The sequence below is a fragment of the Sorex araneus genome, chromosome 1, assembly GCF_027595985.1.
Source record: "Sorex araneus isolate mSorAra2 chromosome 1, mSorAra2.pri, whole genome shotgun sequence".
NCBI classification, from domain to species: domain Eukaryota; kingdom Metazoa; phylum Chordata; class Mammalia; order Eulipotyphla; family Soricidae; genus Sorex; species Sorex araneus.
In genome coordinates, this window is record NC_073302.1 from 69,700,692 (window position 1) to 69,721,986 (window position 21,295).

Sequence of the window (21,295 nt, forward strand, 5' to 3'; positions counted from 1 at the left end):
GTGATCAAGGGATCAGTTATTCCTGGTTTTGTTTGGGGACCATGCAGTGACAGGGATTGAACACAGGTCTTCTGTGTGCTCAGCTCATTGAGCTGTCACTTGGACCACTGACTGGCCTGCCTCCCTGCCTTCCCACCTGCCCTTCCCCTCCCTCCCTCCCCCCTCCCTCCCCCCTCCCTCCCTCCCTTCTTTCTTTTTTTTTTTTTTTGCTTTTTGGGTCACAACCCAGCGATGCTCAGGGGTTACTCCTGGCTTTACACTCAGGAATTACTCCTGGCAGTGCTTGGGGGACCATATGGGATGCCGGGGATCGAACCCGGGTCGGCCGCGTGCAAAGCAAACGCCCTACCCGCTGTGCTATCGCTCCGGCCCCCTCCCTCCCTTCTTTCCTTCCTTCCTTCCTTCCTTCCTTCCTTCCTTCCTTCCTTCCTTCCTTCCTTCCTTCCTTCCTTCCTTCCTTCCTTCCTTCCTTCCTTCCTTCCTTCCTTCCTTCCTTCCTATTTAAAAAGGCATTATATTCTGGTTAGTTTTTTGGGTTCTGTTAATTTTCTTTTTTTTTTCAGTTTGCTGTTTGGTGTTGAAGAATTTGCTTTTCTTGATTATTTAAGTTAACGAGGTCCTGATATGAGAAGAGTATTTTCCTTTAAATGGCTTTTTTTTCCTTCTTTTTTTTTTCTTTTTGGGTCACACCCAGCGATGCTCAGGGGTTACTCCTGGCTCTGCACTCAAGAATTACTCCTGGCGTTGCTTGGGGGACCATATGGGATGCTAGGAATCAAACCCGGGTTGGCCTCGTGCGAGGCAAACGCCCTACCCTCTGTACTATCACTCCAGCCCCCTTGAATGGATTTTATCTATATTATTTATATTGTGTTGGACAAGTTGTCATTGTTAGCTACATTATAAAGTGGTTCTATGAGTGGAATAAAAGGGACACTTTGTATTATTGTTTTTAACCTCTGCCAACTTCTAATTCTACAGGGACAATACTCCCATTTGGTTTTACTGGCAGCATTTGATTGTATTGATGATACTAAGCTTGTGAAGCAGATAATCATATCAGTAAGTAATTCTGATGATCTTGAACTTGAGTCATTTTGTGTGTGTACATTTGAGTTTACTCGTGTAATGGCTTGGAATTAGACTTTCAGTATGTTGTTATTTTCTGTTGCCTTAATTAAATACATTACAAGGTTTACTTTATTCATATATGAGCTATGATCTTATTACTTGGTACTAAAATGTTTTTTTTTTTTTTTGCTTTTTTTTTGGGGGGGGGGGTCACACCCGGCGATGCACAGGGGTTACTCCTGGCTCTGCACTCAGGAATTACCCCTGGCTGTGCTCAGGGGACCATATGGGATGCTGGGATTTGAACCCGGGTCGGCCGCGTGCAAGGCAAACGCCCTACCCGCTGTGCTATCTCTCCAGCCCCTTGGTACTAAAATGTTTTAAGTATTAAAAGTCTAGTTAAGATAGCATGTCTTTGTGTAGGACGTCACATATTAAATGAAAAATTAGCAATGCGCTGTTTACATTTGATCAGGCTTATACAGTAATTCTTTAATTATTGAGAAATTCATATCTAGGTAGAGGAGATCCATGATCTTTTTTCTCTCTTCTTTCTTTTGGAGAAACTACCTTTGCACAGTTACCAGCTTATCAATACATCTGCCTTGGGTTGCGCTGAAGAAGAAAAACTGATAAAACTCAGTTGTGATACTTAGAGCTTTTGTGATAACTTTTTATAGACTATAATATAAAATGATTGTAAAATTAGAAGGCTAGCTTCCTTTTCACATTTGAGCAATTTCTTTCAGACTCGTGTTGTGACCGTGAAATGGTCATTGAATGCAGTTAATTTAACCTTAAGTTTGCTTTCAGTAAGAACACTGAGCCTCTCCCTCTTAGAAAAACTGCTCCAAAGCATTTGCTTCCTTCTCCAGTGATTGCCCCTTTTTCATAGTTCTGATTCTGTGATCCTCTCATCCCTTTTTTAACTATATAGTGTCCAAATGGTGTTGGCTGTATGACAGGTTGCAGGGGTAGAGAGAAAAACTGCAACATCTGGGCCGGTGACTAAACTTGGAAATGGTTTATAAACCGCATGTTCTGCATCCACACTGGTGAATTATCTGAAAATTACACAAAACTCAGTGCTTGAATCACATGGGACCCTTGGAGAAATTTTAGTGACAAAATACTCTGACACTGTCTCCAGGGATGAATGCTCAGAAAGAGAATTTACCTGTTGTCTTATGGTGGTGCTGTGGTTCTTTTTGTAGCCTATCTGAACTAGTTGAGCCAATGTATAAAGGAAATATTTTGGCTAGTAGAGGGAAAGGCGAGTTTTTCTTTCCCTTAGATGCCAGTTGTAGGTCCCAGTGTGTGAGAACTTCTCATGCCCTTGTCATTTTCCAGGTTTTTTTGCTCTTGGCTGATTGTGATGACTTTTAAGATTGTGTTGACTTTCTTTAGGGTGGAATTGTGGGAAGAATCGAGTTGGCAAGGCTTTTGTGTCACAACTGAGTGTTTTGACATGTGCCTTGTGACTTTATTACCCTTTTGACTAATCAATAATGATTGTTTTCATTGTGGTGACAGAGATGTGAGAGACCATAGACTGGTTAATGAATAAAGTTGTTTCATGGGAATGGAAATAGGCTGGGCTATTGAAAATTTGCTTTTGTTTAATATTTTCCTGACAACTAGAATTTGCATAACTGTTGCCCATGGATTTCCAGAGAAACCGAACTTTCTTTAGAATTTGTCACAAGTGTCTGATAGATTAATTTTTTCCCAGAGCTCTGCCCCTCTTAAAATCACCAATGAAATAGTTTTTAATTCCTGTTCTTCTCAGTTTGATCCTCACAACTATTTTACCCACATACCTAATGACTTCCTCATACTTTGGCTTACTTTGAGAATGGCCTGGCTTGCTGATCTCTTTCTTCTATATGACAAATGTTAAACACATTCTTTGTATTATTAAGCTATGACTAGAGATGAAATTCTGGAATGCTAATTGCTCTTGCCTTTTCCCCACCCATCTGCCAAAAACCTCTTTGAAGAATGTGGCATTTTTTGAAAATAACCAGGAAAGCTTAGTGTTACTAAGCATTTTAGGCTTAATGAAATGTCAAGTTGCAATCACAGCCTGGTCAGCTGAGCCCTTGCACTTCGAAATGAATACACAGTTTCCCACCTACTCTGCTATCAGAAATAAACAAAACTGATTTTTTTTTAATTAGTGAATCACTGTGAGACAAAGTTACAGACTTAAAAGTTTTCATGCTTACGTTTCAGTCATACAGTGATCGAGAAAACTTGATCTATTTTTAAAAGTTGCTCCTTTTTTTTTTTTTTTTTTTTTTTTTTTGCTTTTTTGGGTCACACCCAGCAATGCACAGGGGTCACTCCTGGCTCATGCACTCAGGAATCACCCCTGGCGGTGCTCAGGGGACCATATGGGATGCTGGGATTTGAACCCGGGTCGGCCGCGTGCAAGGCAAACGCCCTACCCGCTGTGCTATCACTCCAGCCCCAAAGTTGCTCCTTTTAACCCTGGAACTGTTAGTATATTACAGCTGCTTTGACAGCAATGTTTCTCTGATAAGGAAATGAGTATATTGGCCAGTTGCTGTTTAAGGCTGAATAAACATTGATGCATACTTTAAAATATATTATCATTTAAGTATACAGGAAGGCATCAAGCATAATAAAATGAACATTCAACTTCTCATCATCTGACAGAGAGAATAAAATTTAACAAATACAATGAAAATTTTGGCCATTGTGTACCCTTAGGATTACTTTCATATTTATTATTTGTACACATTTTCTTACCTGTTCACTCTGTAGGTGAATTGTAGTAATTGTAATAATTAGCCTGTTCACAAAATCTTTATAAGTGGTCTAAGTGATGTCTTTTGTTATTGTTTTCTCATGAAATTTGGTGGGGTTTTTTTGTTTATTATTATTTTGATTCATTGTATCACTCAGTGGGTCTTTTCATTTTTAACTTTATTTAGACACCTTAGTTTACTTAGTTGTTAATAATACAGTTGTTTTGGGCATTCATTGTTGCAGCACCATTCCCTCTACCAATCTGACTTTTCATCCACCATTTTAGGAAAAAGCAGGCCTTTTTAAAAATAAACAGCGATGTAATAGAGACTTTGCCTCCTATATGTGACTGTTGTCACCTATTTCTATTTGTTTTATTACAGTCTTTTAAAATATAACGATCAGGCCAGAGTGGTGGTCCAGCAGGTAGGGCTCTTGCCTTGCACGTGGCCGGCCTGGGTCTGATTCCCTGCACTTCCTATGGACCTCTGAACTTGCCAAGAGTGATCGCTGAGTGTGCTCAGGAGTAACCCTGAACACCACAGGTGTGGCCCCAAAACCAAAATAAATTAGAAAAAATATATATATATATCCCTTTTTTAGATGTATTAAAGTGGACTACACCTATAGATGAGATTTGGCCAGTGGACCATAATTTGCTCACATCAATTCTGAATTCTTTATTTTTCCAGTTTTCTGTTAAAGTTAATATGTTTTGCTCTTCCAAATAGTTTTATGAGCATTTTTGTGTATTTTCTTCTTTATTTACGACATTTACTTAGCAGAGTCAGTGGGTTGCTCACTATGATATGCTTAAGTTTGTATAGTCGAGCGTCTGTATTTCCCACAAAACCACTACAAAAACCGTTGCATATTAAATGCTTTTAAAAATAGCCCAGAAAGCTTAGTATTACTAAGCACTCTATGCAGAGTAACTGGATTTCCTAAAATGTCAGGTTGAAATTTCAGCCTAATAAATACTCTACCTTTTCACTAAGTTCACTCTCCATGGAATAGTACGAGTTCTCCCAGCCGAATGTCCTCTCAGCTCCAGTGCTTTTTGTTTTTGCCATCCATTCATTTTGCAGTTACTCCTGATTAACTAGGGGCACAAACTCTGGAACATTCATTGGCCTGGCAGGGAGATGGGAGGGAGCCCTAGGGACCATGGCAGAATAGTGCTTTATACGGGAAGCGCCACCACTCACCTGCCGCTTCTGGGAATGTGATCTCCATGGGGATAGGTCTTCCTCCTTTTTCATTTTAATTGCACTAAGGTACACTTAAATGAAATTTGCCACTTAAGTTTTTTAAGTGTATTGTTCAGTCGTTTTAAGTAGACACACATTGTTGTGCGGCCAGTCGCCAGAATTTGTTTTTATCTTGTAGACACAGATCCTATATGTTAAACTGCATCTTTCAGGTATTTGGAGGACCTCCCCCAAAAGTAATTGAATAAAATTACTATGTTTTTTTAAAACAAAACACTTTCGGGGAATAAGAGACAGATCTTGCTTAAAGATTAATGTGCTTGCCTTGCACACAGCCAACTCTGGTTGGTTCAATCCCTGGCACTGCTACTGGTTCCTTGAGCACTGCCAAGAGTGATCCCTGAAGAGAGAGCCAAGAAGAAGCCTTGTGCCCTCTTGGGTGTGACTAAAAAAACCAAAAGTAAATGTAAAACAAAAACACTTGAGAGGATTGCTCACTGATTTGTGATCTGATATCCTTCTAATTATTAGTTATTAATTAAGTTCTTTCTATTTTTTACTTTGTGCCAAGTTTCCCTTGCCTCTCCTTGACTTTTGCCCTTTCTAGTGAAGCCAATCATCATTTCCTTTTCTGTTTGACTGCCTGCTTTCATCATTTCACTTAAAAGTCAGAGTTTCCAAGAACTGCACCATAGGCTCAGTTCTCCATACCATGTGTTGCTTTTTTTTTTCCCTTTTTGGGTCACACCGGACAATGTACAGGGGTTACTCCTGGCTCTGCACTCAGGAATTACTCCTGGCAATGCTCAGGTGACCATCTGAGGTGCTGGGAATCAAACCCAGGTTGGCTGCATGCAAGGCAAATGACCTACCCGCTGTGCTATCGCTCTAGCCCCACCATGTGTTGCTTTTGGCATGTCTTCCTCCGAGTGAAAATGCCCGCACACTCTCTAACCCTACTCAAATTTTGCACCTTTCAAACTTCACCTTTACTTGTAAAAGAGAGTCACAGAACAAGATTCTGAGAATCTCACAGGGGTCATCTGGTCAAACATACCCTCGGAGCTCTTCTCTCTGTCCTCACTTCATATGCCTGCTTGGAGCATAAGAGAATGACTCAGCAATGGAAAACAAATCATCAAATGCTTCCTTTTCAGCAGGTCAGACTTTGGGGGGAGAAACTCCAAACAATAATAGTGAGTTTTTTGTTGAAATATTAAATGTAATCAAAATAAAGTGAAAGTAAAGTGAAATTTATCAGTTACACAGGCAGGGTAGGGGGCTGGGGAGGTGGGGGGGTATACTGTGATTCTTGGTGGTGGAAAATGTGCACTGGTGAAGGGATGGGTGTTTAAGCATTGTATAACTGGGACTTAAACCTGAAAGCTTTGTAACTTTCCACATGGTGATTCAATGTCACTGTCATCCCATTGCTCATCGATTTGTTCGAGCGGGCACCAGTAACATCTCTCATTGAGAGACTTATTGTTACTGTTTTTGGCATATCCATTATGCACGGGTAGCTTGCCAGGCTCTTCCGCTCGGGCTTGATACTCTCGGTAGCTTGCCGGGCTCTCCGAGAGGGGCGGAGGAATCGAATTTGGGTCAGCCTCGTGAAAGGCGAACACTCAATCACTGTGCTATCGTTCCAGCCCCATGGTGATTCAATAAAAGAATAAATTAAAAAAAAAAGTTTGAAAAAAGAAAAAGACCATGAAAAAAAAAAGAAAGAGAATGAAAGCAAACGGACTCTGCTGAGGAGATAAACTGAACCTTTATTGTTGGTTTCTCCAACAAGAGAGGAAGCCAAATGTGTGACTCCGCCTTCTCTATTTAATATCCTAGGTTTCAGTGCTGTATACTAAGGGCTAAATCTTTAGTATTAAATAATTCCCTTATAACTGTCTACAGTTCAAACTTTCTGATTTGTTCTTCATAATGTCCTATGGGTCAGACAGGTGTATGACTTTTTTTTAATCCATAAGGGCGTTTATTATAATGAGGTGAAAGGATTTTTCATGGATTACGCAGATTGTATTTACAGTCCAAATTCAACACAAGAATCAACCGTACTGTTATTTTTACGCATTAGACAACTGTTAAGTATTCTTTTTGCACCCAAGCTGTTTTCTTTTGTTTTTTTTTCTAGAAGTATATATTTTTTTATGGCAAATGTGACCTAAAATAAGGGTGAGTTGAGGGAGAATTAAGTGCTCACACACACACAGACACACCCACACGTATTGAGTTTTATATGACTGTAAACATTTTACTCTTCTGGAAACATTTTTTGCTAACTATCAATTCTCTATTTTGCCATTCACACTTCAAGTAACCTGCTTCTCATGAATTATTTATTCTTTGGTTATTCAACAAGTTTATTTATTTATTTATTTAATCACCATGAGCTACAGCTACAAAACTTTCATGTTTGAGTTCAATCATAAATGATCAAACACCCATTCCTCCACCAGTGTACATTTTCTACCATCAATGTCCCCGGTATATCTCCCCCTCCCCCTGCCTCTATGGCAGACAATTTTGGAAACTTTTTAAGCGAATTTCAATGACAAATTCCTCAATTACTGAAGGCAAAAAAGTTCTGTGAGTTTGAGAACTGGTCTTTGGTATTTGTAGATGGATTTTATATATTGTAGAAATCCTACTTTCTTATGTTAAGGTTAAACCACTTCTATCCAAAAGCCATATGCGTTGAACTAATCCTTAAAGTATGAAAGCCATGGAAAATGTTATGTACATAAGAAATACATTCCTGGTTTCATACTTACACAACAAGAAAGAAAAGAAATTTCAGAAAGGAGACCTTTTTAGTTCATTAATTCATTTGTTTTTAAAGATACATATATACATATATGTTTGTGTATACACACCCCATGCCGTTTTTTTATAACAACAAAATTGTGGGTATTTATTTTTTATGGATTTAGAAATTGACCGTAGGTATATGCTTCATCAGTTTTTTATTTTGATGAAAAATTAACCACATATTTTAATTAGTTTTAATTAGAAGAAGCACAAACACATAAAGAAAATGAGGAAAACTCAGTATTTTTTTTTAATTTATTTATTTTTAATTAGTGAATCACCGTGAGGGTACAGTTACAGATGTATACACTTTTGTGCTTATGCTTCCTTCATACAAAGTTCGGGAACCCATCCCTTCACCAGTGCCCATTCTCCACCACCAGTAAACCCAGCATCCCTCCTACCCTCCCCAATCCCATCTCCCCCCACCCCACCCTGCCACTGTGGCAGGGCATTCCCTCCTGTTCTCTCTCTCTAATTAGCTGCTGTGTTTTGCAATAAAGGTGTTGAGTGGCCACTGTGCTCAGACTCTAACCCTCATTCAGCCCGCAATTCCCTTCCCCCACATGGCCTTCGACTGCATTAAAGTTGGTGATCCCTTCTCTGAGTTGCCCTTTCCCCAGAATGTGAGGCCAGCCTCCAAGCCAACCTCCTGGTACTTATTTCTACAATTTTTGGGTGTTAGTCTCCCATTCTGTTATTCTATATACCATAGATGTGTGCAATCTTTCTATGTCTGTCTCTCTCTTTCTGACTCATTTCACTCAGCATGAAACTTTTCATGCCAATCCACTTAAATACAAAATTCATGACCTCCTTTTTTCTGACAGCTGCATAGTATTCCATTGTATAGATGTACCAAAGTTTCCTCAACCAGTCATCTGTTCTAGGGCATTCGGGTTTTTTCCAGATTCTGGCTATTGTAAACAGTGCTGCGATGAACATACATGTGCAGATGTCGTTTCGATTATACTTTTTTGCCTCTCTGGGATATATTCCCAGCAGTGGTATTGCTGGGTCAAATGGGAGCTCAATATCTAATTTTTTGAGAATCGTCCATATTGTTTTCCAGAAGGGCCGAACCAGTCGGCATTCCCACCAGCAGTGTAGAAGGGTCCCTTTCTCCCCACATCCTCTCCAACAGTGGTTGCTTTTGTTCTTTTGGATGTGTGCTGGTCTCTGTGGTGTGAGGTGGTATCTCATGGTTGTTTTGATCTGCATCTCTCTGATGATTAGTGATGTAGAGCACTTTTTCATGTGCCTTTGAAAACTCAGTATTTTTAAAACAAATATGGTGTGTAGGAATCTGAAGTTATTGACCTTAGCGTTAAAAATTCTTCTGTGTTGTGATCTCATAGTTGTAATTAGTTTAATTTAGCTTGATTTCTTGCACTTAAGTAATTCCTTGTTTAAAATTATTAGTCTTGTCTAATAGGCACTCAAGAGAAGAGCAGGTTTGAGTGTATCATGTCATGGAGAGTACCTTTTGTTAATAAGAAAGGGGCTTGTGTTTTCTTTGAAAGAGACTAGACTCAGTGTTAGGGTGCCAGACTGGTTGGAACTCTGCCAGTGGCAGGACATCCTCCCATTCGTCGCCTCTTCTCTTTCTGGTTCCTTACCTGGACATTCAGTCAGAAATTTTTGTAGTCCCTACTGTTTCTACAAAGCTCTAGTGCACAAACACACTTTTTTTCCTATTAGGTTTATCACAAGAAATAGGAATATTAGAGAGCACAAAAATGAATGTGGCATTTCTGTTACGTATTCTCTGTTAAGAATAAAGAATCCCACTGTCCCCTTCCCCCACAGGAATGAACACAGGGACTTTGTGGCTACCACTTTAGCCACCCTGGCTCCAAGAATAAAAAATTTTTTTAACAGTCACTTTACTGTCTTTGAAAACTCAGATTTACAGAGGAGCTTAGTTGGGGTGGGAATGACATTGCCATTTATCAAGTTCAAACATCTCAGAAAAGTAACTTCTTGGGCAAGTTGGGAAATTTGTGTGTGATTATTTGTGATTGCTCCAGGGAGGCCTTCAGTATGGGCCTACTCTAGGTATCCACTGGGGCTCCCATGAGCCATCTTCCTGACTGATCCCCTCATGTTGTTTTCAATACTTAAACTACTTCCATGAATAAGCAGCGTTACTTTAAAAGACTTTATCTCTTCATTCTGTCATTTAACTCTCTTCAAGAGTTCCTTTATTTCCCACTTGCACTTTTGCAGAAATTCTAGTAATGCTGAGGGTACATTTTAGTGCAGCTGCCAGTGAACTGTCATCTGCCTCAGTGACCCCAGCAGGCAGTGCTCCTAGAAATAGTTTCCTCAATGAGTAAAGATAACTCTTTTCTTTTAAATATATTTCATAAATCTTGGGCTCCATCAGTTAAGTTCAAAAGGATTGTTCAGTCCTATCAGAGGATCAGTTGTGTATTGCAGGCGGAGTTTTGCCCTTTAGAGGGGGTGGTTTCAAAACCAACTAATTTCACATTTTTGCTGGGGTGGGAAAGTAGAGTTTGTGCCACACTTAGCTCTGTGTCTGGTGGGGGGACCATGTGGATCCAGGATTGGCCCTGTGCAAGGCAGGTAGCTTAACCCCCCTGTACTATCCCTTGGGCCCCAAACTCCACATTTCTATTAACTACTTGGGGGGTAGGAGAGGGGAATGGTTAAGTCTCCTCTTTACCACTTAGGTTCTACATGTACTTTAAGTATATATATATATATATATATATATATATATATATATATATATATATATAAATTTTCTGTTTCTAATTTTTCAGGAAATTATCAATTCCTTGTCTAACATAGTAAATGACAAATATGGAAGGAAGGTTCTGTTATATTTACTAAGTCCCAGAGATCCTGCACATATAGTGCGAGAAATCATTGCAGTTCTACAGATGGGAGATGGAAACGCACACAGGTAAAAAAAGGAAAACAGGAAAGACTTGAACTTTTGTTTTTTTTTAAGAATGGCTCAAACTGCCCCCCCCCCCTTTTTTTAACTCTTCTCTGGTTATTTAAGTGGCTCATGCTTCTAGAAACCTACCAACAGGCATATTCTCTTGTTCTTCTTTTCTGTCTAAATTCAGTGCCACTTTAAGCATGTAGTTTTCAGATTCTTCATGTTTTTATCTTAAAAAAGACATTGGGCCCAAAAAGTATTTACTACTATTTTGCATTTTTTTTGTTGTTGTTCTATATAAGATATCTTCCCTCACTGAGTTTCTGTTCTGTGCCAGACACTGTGCAGATCCTCGGATCCCACACAAAGGCAGACATCCCACCCTCACCGTGCTTCTTGTGCTGTGCACAGTAGGAGCCTATTGCAGTTGGCTGTGACGTAGCTGTGCGAGGTTCCTGTGAGAATCAGATCTCCATATTTCCCCTGACATCTGACTCAATACCTTCTTCAACTTCCTCTAACAGTAAGAAAGATACAGAGATTCGCCGCCGAGAGCTCCTGGAATCCATTTCTCCAGCTTTGCTGAGCTACCTGCAAGAACATGCCCAAGAGATGGTGCTAGATAAATCGGCATGTGTGTTGGTGTCTGATATTTTGGGAACTGCCACTGGAGACGTTCAGCCGGCCATGAATGCCATTGCCAGCTTGGCAGCGGCAGAGCTGCATCCTGGTGGCAAGGATGGAGAGGTAATATGCTATTTTAAGACAGGCACAAAAGCTGCCATGGCTGCAAAGGCGCCATTCATTCAGGACGTTGCTGTAAAGAGAACTGTAGTGACGTTTACCTCCACTCAGTGCCAGGACAGTTGAATTGTGAATTCATTGTACAATGCTAGAACAACATGGTCTTTCTCAGACATTTGCAGTTCCTCCATATTTCCTACAGAGTGAAAGCAAAATCCTCTTAATGTGAGACTCTTTGTTGTGCATGATTGACCCCATGCTGCCTCTCGCCCATACTTGATGCTTTTAATTCTATTTTTAATTTGCTGTGGATTTTTGCACCTCTCTGCATTTGTATTTGCTGCTTTCCTCAGTCTCTCTCTCTTTAAAAAGCCTTACTCATCCTTCTTTGTCTCCAGAATCTTTTTCCATAAAGTCTTATTAATCCCTTTAATTCCCTTATTAAAGTATTTGCGTTTTCCAATAGCTTCTACTTTTATTTTGAGACTGTTTGGCTTTTCATCTGAAGTTACTGATTTATGCACTATGTGCGAGGCAGCCATGATCAGCAATGCCCGCCCCTTCCCAGTGTTTTAATATAAATAAATTTTTACACAAGTATTGTGTAATTTTGTACCGAGGTATGAAATTGTATAACAGCCAGAGCCAAGCTATCCTAGGAAATATTCCCTGTGGCTATGGCAGTAAGCCAAGTTGAGATCTTAAGGATTAGTAGCTCAGTGAAGAAGGGAAAAGAGAAGATCTGTGGGGGGAAAGCATGGGCAGCATTTTGACAGAAAGAAGGGGTCTGACCTGCTTAAGGAATAGAGGGCAGAGTAGAGGGAAGGGAAAGGCAGAAGCCATGCGGGGTCTGTACTCCCACACACCCTGGTAAAGTTTTGAGGAACAGATGTATATGGAGAGCTGCCTGGCTTCTGCAGTGGGGGAGTAGAGGTGGAGGCCAAGAATCTCTGGAAAGTCTCTTCCCTTCTAGAGTAATCATATTAGCCAGCCAGCTCGATGCTTGAATGATAAAGGTGTTCTCTACACATAGATTGAGCCCTCTGTCTCCTGCTCAGGAAGGACAGCGGAGCTTAGGTTCTTTAGGATTAATAGATGGGATGCTTGGAAAAGATTGAATTGAAAAATTGCTTGCTTGGCTTCCTCATCAGGTGGTACTTTCTTAATGTGTCCCACTATATAGAACCATCAGTTTTGACTGTGTCTGCGCTACTGTTCTGACCAGAGGGTTATGTGTTCCTCATAGTCTAGTCAGAGTTTGGTCTAATTTTCAGTCTTCAAATGGGAACTGGTACAGCTGAGCCTCAATTGTTTCTCAGTGGTTGTGTGATCTTGAATAACCATCTACATTCGAGTCCAGTAGGTAGAAATAAGTAGGTTGCTCCAGAAAACACTGATCTACTAAATACTTAAAGCTTTGTGGATCTTTTGATGCTTTCTAACCTGTATGTGATGATGTAGGAAAATTGTAGGGTAAGGCACAGATAAAGAAAATCTTTTTAAATTTCATTTTGAAATTAATGTGTTTAGTGGGAAGCTTATTGCAGCAGGTCCTGGGGGGTCCCAGGACAGTCTCGGAGGGGTGCAGATGCCCGGGCAGAGAATGTGATGTTGGAATGTTGTGCAGGAAACCCCTACCATTAGTATTACTGTAAACCATAGTGCCTTTTTTTTTTAAGGGCCTGGGTAAGTACAGATAACTGAGTTTGATCTCTGGCTCTGCATACAGTTCCCTGAGCTCATAGCTAGGAGTAGAGCCCAAGCACTGCCATGTGTGGTATTGCCCTTATTCTATCTCTTCCTGGCCCTGGGCAATCCTTCCTACTCTACTTCTAAGAATAGTGAGTTGGGCCTATTTTTTTCATTATAAAGTTTTCTATAAAGGACAACCCCAAAAGTGAATTAAAACTATTATGTTCTTGACCCCTCACAGCTTCATGTTGCAGAACATCCTGCAGGGCACTTAGTCCTGAAGTGGTTAATAGAACAAGATAAAAAGATGAAGGAACAAGGAAAAGAAGGTACGATGTGAAATTTGAAGTTTTTTTATAGTTTATGTGGAATTCTTTCTCACAGGCTTTCACCTTGCTCCTTTGCTCCTTCAGACTTCTGGCTGCACTAGCTGGTGCCCTAAAATACTGCTTTATTTCTCTTGGGTAGCAAGAGCTTCAGTTTAAGGAGACAGCATTTTCCTAGTTTTTGAAGAAAAGATAAATGAAAAATTTTTCGCATGAGATAATTTTTAGTTGGTTCCTATTGGCATTAAAATACATGTGACAGATCAGAGACAGTATGTACTGTGGGTATGTATGTACATGTGCGTGGCATGTGACTGACCCAGGTTTGATCCCAGGCATCCTATGCTCCCCTAAGCCCTACCAGGAGTAATACCTGAGCACTAAGCGAAGAATAAGCTCTGAGCAGTACCAGATGTGGCCCAGAAAACAGAAGAAATTCCTGACAAACAGCAATCCAGTCTTTGCCTCTCACTGGCTTTCCTAGCAATGCTCAGGACCATCTGTGGTACCAGAATCAAACTGAAACTGACCGAGTACAAGGTGGACACCTAGTCCCTTATTCTATCTCTTCCTGGCCCTGGGCAATCCTTCCTACTCTACTTCTAAGAATAGTGAGTTGGGCCTATTTTTTTCATTATAAAGTTTTCTATAAAGGACAAGGCTTATAATTTTGAATAAAAAATGTATTGAATCATATATTATTTAAAAGTTGGTACATAGTTGAGTTTGGCTTTTGTCAATATAGTTATTTAGCTTACTTATATAATCCAAGAAATTTTCTAGTGACTTTTTCCCTCAATTAAAATGCACAGACAGGGGCTGGAGCAATAGCACAGCGGGTAGGGCATTTGCCTTGCACGTGGCAGACCCGGATTCAAATCCCAGCATCCCATATGGTCCCCTGAGCATGGCCAGGAGTAATTCCTGAGTGCATGAGCCAGGAGTAACCCCTGTGCATCTCCGGGTGTGACCCAAAAACAAAAACAAAACAAAACAAAACAAACAAAAAAAACCGCACAGACAGGGCTGGAATTATAATACATTTGCCTTGCACGCACCTGACCTGAATTCCATCTGGTCTCCTGAGCACCTCCAGGAGTAGTTCCTGAATGCAAAGCTAGAAGTAACCCCTGAGCATCACCGGGTTTGGCCAAAAAAACTTTAAGTATATACTGTCCTGTTTGTCTGCACTGTCATCCCGTTGTTAATCGATTTGCTCGAGTGGGCACCACTAACGTCTCCATCATGAGACTTGTTGTTACTGGATTTGGTATATCAGATACACCACGGGTAGCTTGCCAGGCTCTGCTGTGTGGGCGGGATACTCTCGGTAGCTTGCCGGGCTCTCCGAGAGGGACGGAGGAATCGAAGCCGGGTTGGCCTCATGCAAGGCAAACGCCTTACCCACTGTAATAAAATGCCCAGATATAGTTAGTTCTAAAATGTCTCTTCAAGCCTGATGTGTTACTCATTTTCATATAGCCCCAAATGAGTGTAGATAGCTCGTAAGAGTTCAAGATTATGTGAAAATTCTTCCTTTGTCCCAGAATTAGCTGTACTTACAATGGCGGTGAATATGCTACTATGACAGGATCTTGGGAATCAGATGTACCATAATAGCAGATGAGGAATGATATGTTTGATGGGTGAATATTTAGTTTGTAGAGAAAATTTTGTCTGGTGTTCATTCACCCCCTTGGCGATTTCTTCTGAGTGAACATTTTCAAAGAAGGAAAATTTGATTTCCACCAAATAAAAGGAGCTGCTGTCATTTACTTCCTGAATAACTTTCAGATCAGGACTTAATTATTAAATAGTATAGAGAAAGGCAAACATGACCAAGTGAGTGTCTTAGAAGAATTTACTGTTTTTCTTGAGCATAATTTAGGGTTTGGATCAAAGTTGAAAAATTGCATTTTTTTTAAACATAAAAACATGAGCCGTTCCTTTTAGTATTAAAGGAAGTTGAGTGAGAAATTGGTATTTGTTTTTATTTTGTTAAAATATTTGCAAGACTGGGGAGAAAGCAGAGTGGGCTGAGAGCATTCTCTGATCCCCAGCACCACCTGAACAGTTCTCCCTCCCAAGCACAGAGCTAGGAGTAGCCCTTAAGCACAAAAGAATAATAATATATGCATAAAATATGTAGCTCAGATAAAGTGCATATTTTCTGTGTCCAGGGCTTATGGTTTGATTCCTAGCATCAACCACAAAACAAGTAACACTGGTTTAAAAAGTACATACATTTTAAGAAGTATTTACAAAAAATAGGCACTGGAGGAGATCTGGGATTTGAATCTTTTTGTTTCTTACAGGTTGTTTCGCAAAAACACTGGTTGAGCATGTTGGTATGAAGAATTTGAAGTCCTGGGCTAATGTAAATCGAGGTGCTATTATTCTCTCTAGGTATGTAAGATGTTTTGTTTCTCTGCACGGGATCATCCCTGTCCCATCTCGTAAGAGAGACTTCTCTCTCGTTTGTCTCATTATTCTACTTGTTTCCAAAAGTCTGCTATGTTCTCAAGTACTCATGATAGAGACCAGCATTTCTCAACCTGGGGCCACAGGTGAATATCATGTAAATGGGTGGCCATGGCACAAGACTAGGGGGCCCATAGGAAGGGAACACAGTCATAAGGAGGCTGTAGCTGGGAAATGATTGTGAAATATTTTTCTGTAACTCTTTCAACCAATCCTTATAAATTTTTCAGGTGTCTTCTTTTGGATGCCAAAGATCATAAAATTATGATAAGCACAAGGCATCATATGATTCTTTCACCTCATTGATGGGTTTAGCTTAAACAGTGTTTGGGTGGGTATATTTTTTCAATGAATTAGTGTGGTCTGTATGAAAACTGAAAATTGTCTAATTATTTTCAGCTGTTTTAAAAGACATCAAGAAACTTCCTACTGAAATCTGTTTGTGAAACAATTATTTCTAATTAAAAAGGTAGAAAACTGATGATTTGTGTGTTGAGGTATATGCTCTCCTTGCATGTATTCTGAACCTTCATAGTTCACTGGGTTTATATTTTACATGTAATTGGTATTTTCTTGTATTCTATTCCCAGGTAAAATCACTTTAAGATAGATATTTGTGTCGCTTTAAAGCAATTCTTTTGGGCTGTTTTTGTTTGTTTTCTTGTGTTTTCCAAGGTTTGGGTAAACAGCAAACTTGGTTTGAGTTTCCTACCGTTGTTCACATGCAGTACACTATGCCATTTACTCTGTATTGTTTTTAAGTGTTAGAAGAGTTAAGTATGTAATTTGATTAGCATCTCCAAATACATGGGTGATGCATATAATTTTTCTCATTTCTCATTAAAATTAATTTATTTTCCAGTTGATGTTGAAGAGCCAGAATCCATTAGCTGAAACAAGAACTCTTTTCATATGAATTTTTTTACTGGGCTTTTGAAATGTTAACACCTTCTGACACATTCTTTCATTACACTCAATTAACTAAAAATTTCAGTGAATGCTGTGGAATTAATTTATAAAGATTGCTCATCAATCATAATTCCTCTTGGGTGCATTTCAAACATAGGAAAGATACACCATTCAGATTATTTTAGAATAGTAACTGATGAAATTATTTGAGGTGCTGATCGGAAGTTGAATATCAATGATATAATAATACAGTTACTTTTTTGTTTGGATTTCTAATATGGTTATATGCTTAATCTCTTTGAAATTTTGTTTGTATTTTATTTCAAACTCACACAATTTTTCAAATTTTATTTTAAACTTTTTTGTTAATTGTTTTAGGGTGAGTACAAAAAAGAGAATCAGTTGTGTATCTAATCTGAAGATAGCTCACAGGAACAGAACTGTCTGGCAATCATAAGTTCAAGATAGATGGTCTCAGCTCACCGTGTAGCATTGCTCAGATTACTCAGTTTTTCTGAGCATTAATTTCCTTGGTTGTAAAATCACTGTATCACTGTCATCCCGTTGCTCATCGATTTGCTCAAGCGGGCACCATTAATGTCTCCAAGTGAGACTTGTTACTGTATTTTGGCATATCGAATACACCATGGGTAGCTTGCCAGGCTCTGCCAAGCGGGCGAAATACTCTTTGGTAGCTTGCCGGGCTCTCCGAGAGGAACTGAGGAATGAACCCAGGTCGGCCTCATTCAAGGCCCTACCCGCTGTGCTATTGCTCCAATCCACCAGACTGGACTGGTTGTAAGATGAAAATAATAATTCTAGTTTCTTATAAAAATTGAGATATCTGCATTATAAAATGCTAGTAGTATCCTTAATAGTATAGTTTGTGTTCAGTGACTTTGTTACTATTAAGCTCTAAGAAACTATGTACTTAGCCATGACAGATAAATTAAAAACACCTAGTGATTCACAAACCTAATAGGACACTTTATTTTTTAATTCTGTAAGTACAAGCTCTACTTGTTGCTTGTCTCCCATAAGTGGCAAATGTTGCTTGGTGCTTTTAATTTCTCCTTGTTGTGGACATGAAAGACATTAATGGACCCGGGGACTTTGGAAAATGCCAATTAATTTCTTTGACTTGTTGTGTTACGGAGGTCAGTGTTTATATGTGGTTGTGAAGAATGGGAGAATAGGAAATTTTGGTCCTGGTGTTCTGCAATCTAGTGCTTGGGACCTAGCTCTTCTTTAAAGAAAAAAAAAAAGAATTTTGTTCATTGATGAGGGATCACTCCAGCAGCATCGCAGAAAGTAGTGCTGACATTATTTTGTCCACTATCTCATTTTGGTTGAATACTTACTAAGTGTTAGGATCTAACTAGATTCTGTAGATCAGTGGTTTTCAACCTTTTCACGCTTGTGAACTGGCTGTTGAAAATATCTGCTTCAGGTCAGTGGTCCTCAAAGTTGTTTGCACATTGAAATCCTCTAAAACAGACTTAAAAGCTACAGTATCCTGAGTCCTGTCCTCAGAGATTATGGTGATGTCATTGTCATGATTGTGGTCTGGCTGTCAACCATGTCGTTACGAATATTAGATGTTGAAAGTGTGAAAATCTCCTTCAGGTGATTCAAATAAGAAGGAAAGTTTGAGAAACTCTGCATTAGGTCATTAGAGCTTGAAAAGAGAGTCCTTTGAGGCAGAAGGTGGATTCTTTCCTTGATTTATTCTGTATGTCATGAAACTTGAGTCTCGGGAGATTTTAAATAGCATGTTTTCTGTTGTCTTGTACTGTTACACTGAATGATCTTGCCAGGTTTCACATTCAGTCAGTTAAGTTTCAAAGTAAGACGCCTAGTGTTTCAGATATAGACTTAAGCAATAAGGCCTTTAACCCCTACCTATCTATCATACCCGTTACCTATTCTCTGTCAACTCCCTCAGTCAGCTCAATCACTTGGTCAGTGTTTCTTGGCCATTAGTTTGTACTAGTGGGGTGGTGAAGTAAACCCCACCAGGTCCTGGGGTATGTAGATGAAGAGGCAAGGATTGAATACATGTAGAAAAAGCCCCACATTAAGGTAAATGTAGGTCATTTATGTATAGAAGCGAGTTGCTCCTACATTTGCTTGTCTGGCTCTGCCAGAGAACTCAATGGGCATTTTTTTGCTAATGTGGTTTTAGAATATATGCTATGAACCCCATCATTTATCTGGTGACTAGGGGGAAAAAAATCGCATTCATATCTTTTTCTCACATGTTAGTGAATTTTTTTATAATGTAGGTACAGATTACATTTGTTGATGATCTAGAGTTTGTTGGGTTTTTTTTTCTTATCAATACTAATTTTTTGTCTGATTTTTGTTTTTGTTTGTTTTTCAGCCTTCTCCAGAGTTCTGATCAAGAAATTGCAAACAAAGTCAAAGCTGGTCTGAAAAGCCTGATTCCCACATTGGAAAAAAACAAAAACACCAGCAAAGGAGTAGAAATCCTACTTGAAAAATTGACTGCATAGATTATAATAAGATTGGATCAGTTTTTTCTTATTTTGTTCTGTTTTCTCAATGTGGAAAACTGATAATTTAGATGCTCTGTATATGCGTTTCTTCTTTGTACAAGAATGTATTTATAAAATCATTTCTCAAAAAGATTTTTGTTTTTAATATTTGTCATTGAGTAGTATGAGTAGTTTTGAATAGTAAATAACAAAATCATAGTACAGAGTCAGTCATGAGAAAGATTTATCAGTGGTGTACGTGGGACCAACCAGATAGATAGGAGGAGGGAATTGCATGCTCTGATTTCAGGAAGAAGGACTTTTTTGAAGAGCAGTAGTCTGAGAAGACTTCAAAGAGGAGGTAGGACTTCAGAGGACCTCAAAAGAAGGTAGCACTGTAGCACTGTCATCCTTTTGTTCATCAATTTGCTCGAGCGGGCACTAGTAACGTCTCCATTGTGAGACTTGTTATGCCAAAAACAGTAACAAGTCTCACAGTAACAACAAAAGAAGGTAGATTGTTATAAATCAAAACCACTGGGAATTCTTTGCAGGAACCAATGAAGTGAAACTTTTGAACTGGATGCCAGGAAAGCATAGGGGCTTGGTGGCTGCAGGAGGCTGTCCAGCAGGGAGGGCAGCAATTCTACTCACCTTAGGTTGGTTTCTGTGCTGGAAGCCTCTTGAGTTCATTGAGACATACAGAGGGAAGTGTGCTGATGATTTAGGTGATCAGCAGTGTTGAGGTCAAGGTCACTGGGGAAAATCTTTGGAACTTCCAAGTGTCTAAGATCCTTGGATCCAAGTATCTAAGATCTTCTAAGATCCTTGTAAAAAGACCTTCTCTGAAGGAGACACTTGATGAAGAAATAGAAGCCAATAATTAAAGTAGAACAGAAGAAATGCAAATTGGTTAACAGTGCAGGGATGTGAGTTAAAGTTCAGGTTAGGGAGCTTGTCTTTATTTGAATGGCAAGTAACTCATTAAAAGTTACATGTATTATATTAGACTTAGGTCTATGGATGAATTAGATACTTTTTTTCCTTGTGTTTGTTGTGTTGTATTTTTTCACAACTCCCTACCCTCATTAAATCTCTTTTCATGTAACTTACTACTATTATTAGTGTCCTGGTTTCTTTTTATTATGCTTTTTTTTCATCATTTTTCCCCTTAAATCACATGTGAATAAAATTATCCTGTTTGCCTTTTCCTTCTGATTTATTTCACTTCAGATAATTTTCTCAAGCTCCTTCCATTTTACTGTGAATGTGTCAAAATGTTCTTTTCTTTAAAGAAAAGTGCAGAATAGTTCTCCATTTTATACATGCACTACATCTTTATCAAAACATCTATCAACTGGTGCTTCAGTTGCTTCCATATTTTATCTATTGTGAAAAGCTCAGTAATGAATACTGAGGTGGTTGTGACTTTCTTGTTAGTGTTATTTGTATTCTTTAGATAGCCAGAAGTGGAACTGCTGGATTACATGTGATCTCTGACTTTAGTGTCTTAAGGAAGCTCCATAGCACTTTTTAAAATAATTACACCAGTATATATTCTCCTTAACTATTTGCCAGAGTTTTTTTTTTTCTCCATTTACTCCCCAATATTTACTGTGTGCTTTACTCTTGATGCAAACCATTCTCGTAGGTATGAGAATGGTCTTAATTTGAATTTTCCTCATGATTATTAATGAGCTTTCTTTCCCCCAAGTGCCTGTTCACCATCTCTTTGGAAAAGTGTTTTTTCGAATATACCCATTTTTTAGTGTTTTTGTTAAGTTGTATGTGTTTGGGGGGAGGAGAGGATTTTAAGTTTTTGAGCCCTACCCAGTGGTATTCAGGGGA

General features: G+C 39.2%; 1 protein-coding gene across 2 annotated transcripts in view; it reads left to right on the plus strand.

The window, feature by feature from the left end:
* PUM3 (pumilio RNA binding family member 3) overlaps window positions 1-20,658 on the plus strand; it is a 45,984-nt gene extending 25,326 nt beyond the window's left edge. For both annotated transcript variants that reach the window (XM_004600129.2, XM_055122933.1), the window contains exons 13-18: window positions 982-1,062; window positions 10,673-10,815; window positions 11,322-11,544; window positions 13,475-13,562; window positions 15,875-15,965; window positions 19,333-20,658. In XM_004600129.2, the coding sequence (XP_004600186.2) occupies window positions 982-1,062; window positions 10,673-10,815; window positions 11,322-11,544; window positions 13,475-13,562; window positions 15,875-15,965; window positions 19,333-19,465 (759 nt within the window). In that variant the 3' untranslated portion in view covers window positions 19,466-20,658. The remainder of the gene's footprint in view (window positions 1-981; window positions 1,063-10,672; window positions 10,816-11,321; window positions 11,545-13,474; window positions 13,563-15,874; window positions 15,966-19,332) is intronic.
* Window positions 20,659-21,295: the final 637 nt, after the last annotated feature.